Here is a 15,000-nt window from a genome sequence, read left to right as displayed (position 1 = left end):
TGAAGTTCCTTGCCCAAAGGAACAACACGGCGGTCGGTGACTCGAACCCTCGAATTCAGATTGCCGTCGTGACAGTCTTGAGTCCGACGCTCTAATCATTCGGCCACCGCGGCCTTGACGATCATGGACTTCCATGATTTTTTCTTAGCAATTTAGAGCGGTGGTTTGCCATTGCCTTCCGCCCGGTGTTTTTATCGAGTCACCATCTCTATTTACCCGGCACTGACTTGGGCTGGCTTGGCCACCCAGTGGCTAGGCAGGAAATCAAGGTGAAGTTCCTTGCCCAAGGGAAACAACGCAGCGGTCGGTGACTCGAACCTTCGAACTCAGATTGCCGTCGTGACAGTCTTGAGTCCGACGCTCTAACCATTCGGCCACCGCGGCCCCCATATAATACAATACATAAAATATATAAAAAAAAAAAAAAAAAAAAAAAAAAAAAAAAAAAAAAAAAGTATAAAAAAAAAAAAAAAAAAAAAAAAAAAAAAAAAAAAAAAAAAAAAAAAAAAAAAAAAAAAAAAAAAAAAAAAAAAAAAAAAAAAAAAAAAAAAAAAAAAAAAAAAAAAAAAAATTTTTTAATTTTAAAAAAAACAAAATTTTTTAAAAAAATTTTTTTTATTTTAAAATATAAATAAAAAAAAGTTGGGGGGTTTAGGAAAAAAAGAAAATTAAAAAATTTTTAAAGGGAAGGGATTTTTCTTTAAAGGAAAATTTGGGGAAATTAGGAGATAGTTGAACTTAAAATTTTTATTTTTATTTGGAAATAATAAATAAAAAAATAATTTAAAAAATCGTATAATGAATAATTTTAACTAAATTAAAATAATAATATATTAAAAAAAATTTTAAAAAATTTTTTTTATTTCTTCGCCCTTTTTTAATTATTTTTTAAATTTTGAAAGTTTTAAAAATTGGGGAAATTTTTTACAAGGGGGAAAAATTTTTTATTAATAATTTTCTAATTTAAAATTTTACTGGACTTTAAAAATCATTAATTTTCAAAAAAATTATTAATAATTTTAATTTTAATTTATTAAATTATTAATTATTATAATTTTAAATTTAATTTTATTTTTTCTTTTTAAAAAATTTATTTAATATTTTTTAAATTAAAAATAATAATTTTTTAAAGAAAAAAATATAATATAATTTATTAATTTATATTTTTTAAATATATAAATAATATAATATATAAATAAATTTATATTTAAATAAAATAAAATTTTAAAAAAATAAATTAGAGATAAAAATAATATATAAATAAAATTTTATTTTTTATAATATATTTTATATATTAATTATAAAAATATAAATTTATAGAATTAAATATATTTAAAATTTTTAATTATAATAAAATAATTAAATATTTTAAAAGGAATATTAAAAAAAATTAAAAATAAAAAATATATATAGAAAATAAAAAAAAAATAAAAAAAAAAAAAAAAAAATAAAAAAAAATCCCCATAAAAAATAAAAAAATAAAAAAAAAAATAAATAAGAGAAAAAAAAAAAAAAAAAAAAAAAAAAAAAAAGAAATAAAGAAAATACGATTTAAAAAAAAAAATTAAGAAAAAAAGAATAAAAAAAATATAAAAAAAAATAAAAAAAGGTTAAAAACCAAAAAAAAAATAATAAAAAAATAAAAAAAAAAAAAAAAAAAAAATAAAAAAAAAGATAAAAAATATAAAATAATAAAATATAAAAATTTAAAATAAATAAAATAAAAAAAAAAAAATAAAGAATTAAATTTAAATAAAAAAAAAAAAAGAAAATATAATAAAATTTAAATAATATTTTTTTTTAATAATAATATATATAAATATAATATATTAAAAAAAAAAAAAATTTAAAAAAAATAACAAAAAAAAAAATAAATAATATAAAAAATAAAAAATTAAAAAATAAATTAAAATAAAATTATTTAATAAATAAAAATTTTTAAATATAAAAATTTAAATAAAATAAAAAAAAATTTAGAAATTAATAAAAAAACTTATTTAAAATTTAATAAAATTAATAAATATTAATAATATAATAATATATATATAATATAATTATAAATTAAAATTTTATATAATACTTAAAATATTTTTAAAATAATATATATTATATAATAAATAAAATTAGAATATATATTAAATAAATAAAAATTTATATATATATTATATATTATATATATAATATAAAAAATTAATTTATATATAAAATATTTTTATAAATATATATAAAATAAAATATTTAATATATTAAAAATATTATGGAATGTAAATAATATAATTTAATATATATATATTATAAAATAATATATATAATAAATAATATATATATATATATATATAAAAATTATTATATATATATAATATTTATATATATATAATAATATTATATATATATAAAAAATAAATTTTATATTTTAAAAATATATAATATTAAATGTATATATATAATATATATATATATTTTATATAATAATATTATATAATATAATATATATATAAAAAAAAATATATACTATATTATTTATATAAATATTATAATTTTAATATTATATAAATTTTTTATAATAATATAATATATATTATATATTAATTTATATATATATAATTTTATATTATATAATATATATTTTATATATAAATATAGAATTATATAATAAAAATATAATATAAATAATATATAATTATATATATATATAGTATATATATAATAATTTATATAATATATATAATATATATATTAAAATTTAAATATATTTTATAATAAGAATAAAAAATATATATATATTTATATAAAAATTATATAATATATATATATATAAGTATATATAAAATATATAATATATATATATAAAAAAGAATTTTTAATATAGAATTTTTGTTTTTATATAAAATTATAATTGATTAATAAAAAAATATTTATAATTATATATATTATATATATAAAAAAATATATATTTAATTTTTATATAATATATAATATATATATATAATATATAATTTTTTTTTTAGAATTATATATTATATATATATTATATTTTTTAAATATAATATATATATGAATAAAATTATATATAATTATATATATATGTGAAAAATGAATATATAAATAAAATATTTTATAAGAATAAAATATAAAAACTATAATATGAATATAATATTAAAATATAATATATATATAAAATAAAATATATATTCATATATACTATTCAATTAATATATATAATTTTAATATAATTATATATATATATATATATAACAATATAAATAGTATATTTTTAAAAAATAGATATTAATTTTAATATGAATAATTATATATATATTTTAATATTTTATATAATAAAATTAAATATATAATTATATTTTATATATATAAATTATATTAATAATAATTATATATAATTTTTAGGTAAAATTAAAAGAGAATTATATATTTCATTAATATATATACATAAAAATTAGTATTTTAAATACAAAGTAGATTTTCATATATTAAAAAATAATAATTAAATTATATTTATATATAGAAAAAATAATATAAAAATTTATATATAAAACAAAAAAAAGGAAAAAAAACAAAAAAAACAAAAAAAAAAGAAAAAATTTTAAAAAAAGGAAAAAAAAAAAAAGAAAAAACAAAAACAACAATTAAAAAAAAAAATTTTTTTAAAACAAAAAAAAAAGACAAAAAACAACTACAAAAAAAATAAAAACAAAAAATAAAACAATAAAAAAAAAAAACAAAAAAAAAAAATTTAAAAACAAAAAAAAAAAAAAAAATTATATATAACATATTATAAATTTAAAATAAATATTACAAAATAATACATTAAAAACCAAAAAAAAATAAAAAAAAATTTACAAAAATATTTTATAAATATATATTTAAAAAAAAAAATTAAAATTTAATCAAATAAATATTTTTAAAAAACAAAATTTTATATATACATAACATAATATTTTATAAAAATAAAAAATTTTATTTTACATAAAAATGTATGATATGCATAAAATTAAGTATAATATATTTTAAATGTTTTGTATATATATATATATAATATAAATTAATATTATTATATATATATATAATGTAGTATATTTATTATAATATAATATAAATATATAATATATGTATGTTTTATAATATATAAGTATAAATAAAAAATAATATATAATAATATGATGTAATGTATAAAATTTTAAATAATATATATATATATAATATATATAATTAAAAATATTAATGTATGTTATGTTATATTTTATATAATATAATAATATATAAATAAAATTTTATTATTGTATTATATATTATATATATATATAATATATATATATATAATATTTTAATATAAAATGGGACACACAAAAAGGAAGAAACACTGAAGAGATAAAAAAGGAAGAAGGTGCAGCGGGGGAAAGGTGAGGGGGATGAGAAGGATGATGATAGAGAGGGAGAGGGGAGAGAGAGAGGGAGAGGGAGAGGGGGGGGAAAGGGAGAGGAGAGGGAGGGGGGGAGGGAGGGAGGGAGGGAGGAGGGGGAAAGGGGGAGGAGAGGGAGGGGGGGGGAGGAGGAGGGGAGGGGGAGGAGGAGGAGCAGGGGAGGAGGAAGAGAAGGAGACGAAGAAGGAGGAGGAGGAGGAGGAGGAGGAGGAGAAGGAGGAAGAAAAGGAGGAGGAAAAGGAGGAAGAAAAGGAGGAGGAAGAGGAGGAGGAGAAGGTGGAGGAGAAGGGGGAGGAGGGTTGGTGGAGGAGAAGGGGGAGGAGGGTTGGTGGAGGAGAAGGGGGAGGAGGGTTGGTGGAGGAGAAAGCGGAGGAGGAATAGAGAAAGGAGGAGGGGGAGGAGAGGAGGATGGGGAGAAAGGAGGGAGAAGGTGTGAAGGAGGACGGATAAAGGAAAGAGGAAGAAGGAGAGGGGGAGGAGGTGAGGAGAATGAGGATGAGGAAAAGGAGGAGAAGGAAGGGAGAAGGAAGGGGGAGAGGGAGGAAAGGAGAAAGGGAAGGAAGGGTCGATGGGGAGGAAGGGGGAGGAAGAGAGAAAGGAAAGGAGGGGAGGGAAGGGGAGGAAGGGGAAGGAGGGTGAGGAAGGACAGAGCGTGGAGGTGAGGGGAGCACAGCAGAACAAGCTTGCCGCTGTTAGCCCCATCACGCCACTAATTGAGGCGACGGGTCATGATAGCGCCACGATAGATGAAGATAAGGGAGGAATACTCAATAAGCGTCCACGTGAAGACGAGCCGTCGTTGCGGGCGCTTCAGGTAGGCAGCCAAGGGCACTGCTGCGCCCTGCCCGCCCCTCTTTCGCCACTGCCTTCAAGACAAGAACGTACTTCGCTTGGAGCCCCTCGCTTGGACCCCCCCCCCCCCGTGTACGTGCGCGCGGGTGTGTGTTGTGGGGCTTGGTATGTTGTGTGTGCTGTGGGTGCATTGGCGTGTGGTGTGTTGTGTGTGTGTTGTTGTTTGGGTGTTGGTGTGTTGGGTGTGTGTGTGTGTGTGTGTGGTTTGTGTGGTGCGTGGCTGCGTGGTGGGTGTGTGTGGTTTTTGGTGTGCGTGGTGCGTTTGTGTGTTTGTGTGTTTTGTGTGTGTGTGTTTGCGGTGTGTGTGTGCGTTGGTTTTGTGTGTGGGTGTGTGTGTTGTGTGTTGGGGTGTGTGTTGTGTTTGTGTTGGGTGGTGGGGGTGCGTGTGTGTGGGGGGGTTTGTGTGTGTGTGCGTGTGTGTGTTGCGTGTGGTGTGTGCGTGGTTTTGCGAGCGCGGGGTGCGTGTGCGAGCGCGCGCGCGCGCGCGGTGGGGTTTTTGGTGTGTGTGTTGTGTGTGTGTGTTTGTGTGTGGGGGGTTGTGGTTTTGTGTTGTGTGTTGTGTGGTGTTGCGTGTGCGTGTGGTTGTGTGTGTGCGATGCGAGCGCTGTGCGGTGCGAGCGCGCGCGCGGGGGTGTGTGTGGTGGTGTGTGTGTGGGTGTGTGTGGTTTTGTGTGTGTGTGTGTGTGTGGGTGTGGTTGTGTGTGTGTTGTGGCGCGCGCGCCCCGTTTGTGAATATTAAGGCCGCAGAAACGTGGTTTTACCGTCGGATGTTGAAGACCTCTTACAGCGACCGAGCGTCCAGCGGAGGAGATCCTCAGTCGGATAGAGCGCGAGTTTCTAGAATAAATCCGAGTACGACAATTCAAACTCCTCGGACATGCAGTCCGCATTAGAAAACCTTAGCCTAAGTGGTAAAATTGAAGGCCCTCGACAATTTCATTATACAAACATGAATATATGTATCTATATATACATTATATATAAAATTAATATATATTTAAAATAAACATGAATACAAATATAACATTAATATACTATATATAACATAATTTTAAAACTAATTATATAATATAAATATATATATACAATTATATTAAATATAATATAACATAAATATAATATATATATACATAAATACATTATTACTGTATACATATATATACAAAATAAATAATATACACAAATATAACATATATTTAAAATTAAAACAAATTAAAATTTTAACAATATATAAAAATATAATTACATATATATACACATAAATATAAATTTAAAAATAACAAAAATATACATAATACAATAATACATAAATTATATAAAAATTTTATATATAACAAACCCTAATAAAATATAAAATATAAAATTAAAATAATACATAAAATAAAATAATATAATACATATATACATATATATACATTACTATAATAATATACATATATACATTTATATACATAAAAATTATACTATATATACTATTACACATTATTACATATATTTCATAATATTTTAATAATAAATTTAAATTTTTTACATATATAACATATATTGAAAATCATCTTAACCATAAATAAAAAATTACTAAAAATACCACCGGGGGTCTCCGGGAAAGGGAACTGGGGACCCCAAAGTTCCACCCGGCACCCTTAAAAACTACTACATCGTCCACCGGTCAAAAAAACAGAAAAAAAAAAATTAAATATATGCTTAACAAATTTTAAAAATTAATTAGATAAAAAAAAATTAAATAAAAGTAATTTATATATATACATATATAAAAAGGGAAAGGGAAAGGAGGGAAGGGACAATGAAAAAAGAGAAAAGGGGGGGGGAAAGGGGGGGGGAGGAGAGAGAGGGGAAAGAAGGGAAGGAGTGAAGAGAACAAAAGGAATACAAGTGTGTCCTGCATGACAGCTGGATTGTGTCCCCTCATTTCCCTCTCCTCTTTTACCCCCTTCTCTATCATCATCGATATTCTTTTCATAACAGTTATCAGTATATATATGTATATATATGTATATATATATATATATATATATATATATATATATATACATATAATTCTATATATATACATATATAATAATATATTATAATATTATATATTTTATATATATATTTATATTGTTATGATATGTATATTATATGTATATGTATATTATTTATATATGTATGTATGTATGTATCTCCCTCCCCCCTTTCCCCCATCTCTTCCTCCCCCCCCTCCCTCATCTCTTTCCCCCTCCCCCCCTATCTCTCCCTCTCCCCACCTCCCTCTCTCCTTCCCTCCCCTTCCCCTCCCACATCTCTCTCTCCCTCTCTTCCCCCTCCCACCTTTTTCCCTCTTTCCCCCTCCAATCTCTCTCCCTCTCTTCCCCTCCCACATCTCTCTCCCTCTCTTCCACCTCCTCTCTCTCCCTATTTCTCCCCTCCCTCTCCCTATCTCTCTCCCCTCCCTCTCCCTAATTCTCTCCCCCTCCCTCTCCCTCTCTCTCTCTGCTTCCCCTCCACCTCTTCTCTCCCTCTTCCCCCTCCTTTTCCCCTCTCCCTCTCTGGATGATGGCACACCAAAGGGCCATTTACTCCCAGGTTTCCATCACAATTGGAAGGAGAAGACTGTCGGTATATTTGCCCCGAAATTGAAGTTGGTCTTGATCTGTTGTTGGAATGTCTGGCGCTGCACTACACGAGGAAAGAACAGAAAAGAGTTATATGATCCTGTTTAGGGTATATGACGTTAACTAAGGCTTTCAGAGTGATATTACTTGATTCAACGACTTTACAATCTTCTCACGAAATTCAATCATGTCTTTAAACTTACAGAAATTGCTAACGTTCGTTCTACTTTTAATGCGATAGAACGATTTGGGCAACATATATCAAGCGAATAGGCTTTCGATCATCGAGTGTTCTTCATACATGACAAATTGCCAAGCGTGTAACTTTAAAGGCATTTCTTTACATTCATCCCGTCACATACGTCCGGCGAGCCATAAAATGCTGAAACGTTTCTTGTTTTCTTTCTATTCAGGTATTAACACATACTAGAAGAAGCATTAACACACTTACTTATCTTCTTATTGCTCAAGAAACGTGAATGGCCTTAAATTACCCAGTCGTTTATCTCCAGTCCCAGTTAGCTGTATCAGGAGGGACTGTACGACATAAAATTCCATTTAGATAAACTGATACAAGATAACAGGGCCTCTCTCAATCCCAGAGTAAGTCCCTGCCAGGGCTGGAAACTGCCCCGAGAGTCGCCAATTTACAAGCCCTTTGCCGAACAAATCTGATTTTCTTTTAGTCTTTGGGTCTTTTTAGTACAAGATCCTCTCCGTATGAGCCAGATAATTGATAAAATATATGATTCAGAGGTGAGAAGAGGATATTGTTTAAGCAGGATGAGGGGAGAGTGGATGGCAATCCTGATTGGCTGTCCGTAGCGACCAAGGGACCGAGCTGAACGCGAGCATTGACTGCTGCAGTGTAAATAAACGTACAGGATCCTGCTCGCACCGAACCATGTACACGCTCGCTCACAAACAAAGGCACGCACGCACGCACGCATGCACGCACGCACACACCCACGCACACAAACAGACACACCAGAGACTGTCCATATCCAAGCTGTAGTAAAAAGATGTAAGTAAACTTCATTTGGTCAGCCTTCTAGAAGTCTAATGAAATTTATTGTTTAACAAGCTTTCTCCGTGCTAAATTCAAATGAAATTAATAATTAACTTAAATTACAATTTTCACCACGCGCCTAGCAGACTCCCAGCTTCAGTTACTGATACAATTTGTTGTACGTGGCAGTCAATTCAGTTTTAATTAATTTTATCAAACTCGGTCAATTACATAGGTGCAAAAGATGGAGCAGGCGCTATTCTAAATTCCCATTTCTAAGGATCCAACCCTACCTGCCGTGGGTCTATAGTCTCAGGCACAATCCTAAATAACAAGTAAAGACGTTAGCAGGTCAAGGTTGACATTTCTGGACTTTGAGATGGATTTAACTTCAGCCAACAGTCCCTGGTCTCCAATCTCACACGGAGTACTGCGTGAGGAACACTGCTCGAGGCACCTGCACGCGGCGTCTCGCAGCCGACCGTCAGACCCCACACTGAGCATGGATGGCTTTCGACGGACCTCCGTGAAAATTCTATATTCCAGGCAAGCAAATACAAGAAGATAAAACCTGAAGGCCTACACAGCGGCGCCTTCTACGATATGTAATTTTGCCAGCGTTACTGACAAGGCATATATATATAATATATATATATATACATATATATATTATATATATATATTATATATATATATACATATATATATATATATAAAACATATATATATATATATATATATATATATATATATATATATATATATATACATACTGATAATTGTTAAGAAAAAAATATCAGTGATGATGATAATGATATCAATGCCCATGTTAATATTAGTAATACTGAATATAGTAACAGTTATAATAATTATACTGATAATAATGGAGGCGATGATGGCAATGTATGTCAATATTAGTAATATTGAAAATAGTAATAATAATGATAATTATAATAATGATAACAATGATAATAATGACAATGGTATTGGTAATGACAATGACAATGACATTGATATTAACATTAATAACAACAGCAATAATAATAACAATAATAATAATAATAATAATAATAATAATAATAATAGTAATAATAGTATAATACATTAACAAATATGAATAACTAATAATAACAGTAATAATAAACGATAATAATAAAATAATAATAAATAATAATAATAAATAATAATACTAATAATAATAATAATAATATCAACAATAAAGATTAATAATAATAATTATAAAAATAATGGCATAAAAATAGTAATGTATACTAATTTTGGTGATAATAATAACACTGATAGCAAAGATTGTGATAATAAGAAAAACAATAAGAAAACAATAGCAATTATGATGATGATTGAATCATAATAATAATAATAACAATTATCACGATAATCCTGATTAGGAAGTATGACGATGATGATTGTAATGATTAAGATGTTTCACTATATTAACACTACAGACGATAATGATGGTAATAACAAAAACAATACAAAACAGTAATAATAACCTTAACAATAAGGATAAACATAACTGTACCAATACATACTATAATAACCGTGTCATAAAAATAAGAATAATACTTAGAAACATTTGATTTTGATATAAACACAGTTATTTTTAAACAGCATACAAGAAGAATTAACCTAACTTACAAACAACAATGGATATCACTGTAGTCAAATGTTATCAACGTAGTCTTTCCGATCCTTATTCTACTCATGATCGCGGTTATCCTCATCATCACATCATCTTCCTCAGTATTATCCTTATTTTATAGGCATTATCATTAGCACTATTATTTTCATTATTATCATTATAATATTACTATGTAGTTGCATTAAAGCTATTGCTATTATTGTCACTAAAGCCATTGATATTATTGTCACTAACATTATCATTATCCTTATCATACTATTTACGATCATTATCACCCTTATTTCTACAAAATCTATTTTGTCATTAAATTATGATTATCATAAATAAAATAATAATAACAATTAACTCTATGATCATATACACAGTTAACAGTTAATTTTCACTTATTAACTATCCACACACCTTACAACGACCACTGGCTTCCGTGTGTCGTACATTCTGCCAGCCAGGAGGCAACTGGTATCGGCAGCACTGGTATTCAATATCTGTTTTAATGTGTTTTTCGGCTGTTAACTACTTATTCTCTACAGAAATGTCTATCTGCAATCTATATATTTTTTTTTTGTAACTACGTTGGGCTTTCTGTAATAAAGTTATACTGTTCATCTGTTCTTGATAAAAGCGAAATTTGATACAAACACTTCCACAGTTAGCTTGCATAAATCACCGGTAATTGTTAAAGCCACGAACCGAATTGAGAAAACAAGCTAGCCAGAAGTAACGATCCTCCTCCTCCTCCTCCTCCTCCCCCTCCTCCACCACTACCACCACCACTACCACAACCACTACCACACCACACCACTACCACTACCACTACCACAACCACTACCACTACCACTACCACACCACTACCACTACCACACCACACACCACTACCACTACCACCACCACTACCACCACCCACCACACACACCTACCACCACCTCCACCCCCACCTCCTCCTCCTCCTCCTCCTCCTCCTGCACCTCCACCTGCACCTCTTCCTTCTCCTCCTCCACCTCTACCTCTTCCTCCTCCTCTACCTCTTCCTCCTCCTCTTTCTCTCTCTCTCTACCTCTTCCTCCATCTCTCTACCTCCTCCTCCTCCTCCTCCCTCTCCCCCCTCTCTCCATGTATCTATCAATCTCTCTTCTCTCTCTCTCTCTTCTTTCTCTATCTTTATCTTTATCTTATTTTTTTCTTTATCTTTCTTTCTCTCTGAAAATATGTAGATTCCACAGTAGATTTTAATTTGGGAAAATTTGAAGGCTTTCAGTAGCACACTGGCCAACCTGTATGTTTAACTAAAGTGACATTACTGCGCCAGGCAAACTCCTTTCTGAAATGTACATTCAAAGAGACTCACCTGATGGTCCAGCACTGACTGTTCTTTGAGGTCTACCATGCTGGAGAACGTGTGATCCATGGATGGTAACACAGACACCATCTTGAAGGCAACGTCTCTTTCACTTATCACAAAATTTACAAAAAAGAAACTAATAATTTTCAGATTTTATTTTATTTCGGAAACTACGCGTTCCTTTTAAATCTCTTCCTTTTTTCGTTCTCTTTTTTTTGTTGCACTTTCTGTTCCACTGTTTGAACTACCTTATTTACATGGATGTATATCCCTCCTTTTCCTCCGTGTCTCGAGATTAGCGGTATTACTTCTCACATTTTTTTTTCTCTTTCTCGCTCTCTCTCTTTCGGTCGATCCCGCTGTGTCTCCCCAGCGGTCGCGGCGAGACTGGTCTCAGAGCTCCGTCATGGCCTCGGCCGCCGTCATCGCCGTAGCACTCGAACCTCTGGGCTGCAACCACCTGTTAGCGCGGCAGCGGTTGCCGCGTGGTGGCAGGACCGTCGGCGTCTCCACTATTACTGGCCCTAGGAGGCTCTGGACTCGTCTTGCCTCTTCTGTCTTTCGAAATGTCCCTCTGCCTCGCCTCAGCTGCGCCTCCGAGAGGAGAGTGTTGGCCAGGCCAGCGCAAGGGAGGATGGAGCCACAAGGCTGTTTCTTGGTTTCCCCTCCCTCGCGTGTCTCCGAGGCTTTCCTCACTCGCTCGTTTCTTTTCTTCTCTATTTGTTCCTCCCTGTGTCTTGTTCGAGGCCAGCTGAGCGATGGTTGGAGGAAGAGAAGGAAGGAGGCCTGCTGTGTCCTCACAAGTGTAAGCTGAGACCCTCGCCCAACAGGTTTCCCGCCGCCGCAACCACCAGGGGAAGCAGGAGGAGGAGGAGGAGGAGGAGGAGAACCAGGTTGGACGCACCGCTACCACCACACCACCGGAGTCACGCTACACCGCTCTGCTGGCAAATCCTTCTTACTGGCTCCTCGCCGCTGGTGCCTTTGAGGTGACTCAGGTGATCTGTAGAACCGTCACTACTAACGACACTTGCCCTATGGACCTGTGGAAATAATCGTCTCTGTCACCAGAGCTGTCTTCAATTCCCCTCACTTGTGTGTACAATCTTCTCGCCCTGCTTCGTCGCACGGGCAGATACTCTTCTTGTCGCTTTGCCCACAAAAGAGGGGAAAGGCCGAGCCTCTAAGATTTAATGGTAAGGAACAAACACGAAGTCACACCAAGTCTCGCGCTCTTCTGTCCCTTGGGGAAGAGGCTAGGGAGCAAAAAAGACACCGAAGTGTTGAGTGGTCACGTATCGGTCCCTCCGGGCGGGTTACTGGGATGATGTGGCCGTCAGCGACCCGTCCACGACCACTCTTCAGTACATACTAACCCTCGGCGGCCATGATGCGCCCCGGACACCTGATCATTGATTAACACGCCCCCTTCAGCCAATCCCTGCTGGGCTCAGATCCTATGTAACCAATGGGAGACGAGAAGACAAAGCCGCTAGGCACGACACGGGTCACGGAGGGGTGGCAAAGGGGGGGAGGGGTATAGGGGAAAGGCAGGACTCGCTTGGGGGGATTCGGGAGTGAGGGTAAAGATGAGGGGGAGAGAGCGGGTACGAGGGGAGAACCAGAGGAAAGGGAGGGAGGGGAGGACCAGGGCAGACAGGGAGGGGTGGTAGCTGAGCTAGTCTCCAAGACTCACTAGCTACTTATTCTTTATTCAGATATTCCCGCACATCCATCCCGACCCTTGAATGCCCTGCGGCACCTCGTAAAGTTCTCGGAGAGAATATCCTTTACTATACGAAAATGTAGACAAATCCGCGAAACAGAGATAATAGTGTTGAAGACATGGCGAGAAAAATGAACTCTAAGTTTCCTGTCCTAGTGACGACTAGCACCGCTGTGGTTGCTGCGGGGCGGGGAGGGGTGGGGGGAGAGAGGAAGCGAGGGTACCTCCTGCCACCACCAACGCCACATTCTGCTGCACCTTGAACCTCGACTGCCCCGTCCACGTTCCCCTCACGCACCACGTTCCTCATGGCTCGCTGTCTCACGCTCCTCCTCGCGAAACTGTTGGCGCCTCTCCGTGTTTGTTTGTCTTTCCCTTCTTCTCCTCCCCCGGACCCTGTTCGCTAATATGTCTGCATTCGTCACTCGACCATTCACCGAGACGGGAAAAGCAACTCTACCTTCATTGCCGTCTCTTTCCCCTCTTGAGACAATGGAAACCGAAAGCTAGTTTGAAGGAATCTGAGATAATGTGTACATCTTCACGCGCGTACGCACGTACACATACATATACATATATGCATGTGCACACACAAATAAACACAGACACACACACGCACATGATACAAATATACAAAACTCCATACATAAGCACACACACACACACACACACACACACACACACACACACACATATATATATATATATATATATATATATATATATATATATATATATATATATATATATATACACACAGAACTACATATACATATACATACACAAGCAAAGGTATACACATATGTGCGCGCACGCACACACGCACGCACGGCCCTGCCCTGCCGCCAGCGAGCTTCCCTTCCCCGAGAGGAGTCCTTTGTTTCGGGCGTTCGTATCCAAAGGAGCGATCGAAGTGGCCACGGGAAAGCTTGTTTACAAAGTCACGTACTGAAAGACGGGAGCGAGGGGAGGGGCCAGACAAGTTGGAGGCAGATAGAAATGAAGAAAACGAAAAAAGGGGAATAAACAAAGCTGTAAGAAAGGAAGGCAGTGAAGACTGTCTTCATAGAAACACAGCAAACTTTCGACGGAGGCAGAGAAACAAGGGCGAAGTGGACGGAGGGCAGGGGGAGAGGGGGTAAGCAGCCAGGTTAGGAACTTTTTCTGTGCTCGACGCCGTGACGTCATTGCGGGATGGTAAATACGCCTTTGTTTGATTCCAAAACTCCGAAATTAATTTATGAATCACAGGTTCTCTGGTCAACAAAAGAGAAAAATAAGCAAGCCTCCGAGATCGGAATGCGCATTGGATTTCCAACACAACACGAGCAAACATTTCGTCGTTATTACTAAAATGTAA

The 15,000-nt window shown here is 33.1% G+C and overlaps 1 protein-coding gene across 1 annotated transcript in view; it reads right to left on the bottom strand.

Moving 5' to 3' along the window:
- The window catches only part of LOC119589989 (protein fork head-like), a gene marked incomplete at its 3' end in the record, with an annotated part of 92,931 nt that extends 79,648 nt beyond the window's left edge, over window positions 1-13,283 (bottom strand). The window contains 1 exon segment of the mRNA XM_037938680.1: window positions 11,921-13,283. Within this exon segment, the coding sequence (XP_037794608.1) occupies window positions 11,921-12,001 (81 nt within the window).
- Window positions 13,284-15,000: the final 1,717 nt, after the last annotated feature.

The sequence above is a fragment of the Penaeus monodon genome, chromosome 26, assembly GCF_015228065.2.
Source record: "Penaeus monodon isolate SGIC_2016 chromosome 26, NSTDA_Pmon_1, whole genome shotgun sequence".
NCBI classification, from domain to species: domain Eukaryota; kingdom Metazoa; phylum Arthropoda; class Malacostraca; order Decapoda; family Penaeidae; genus Penaeus; species Penaeus monodon.
Note: the sequence above shows the minus strand (reverse complement) of the source record. Positions and strands in the feature narration are given on the sequence as shown.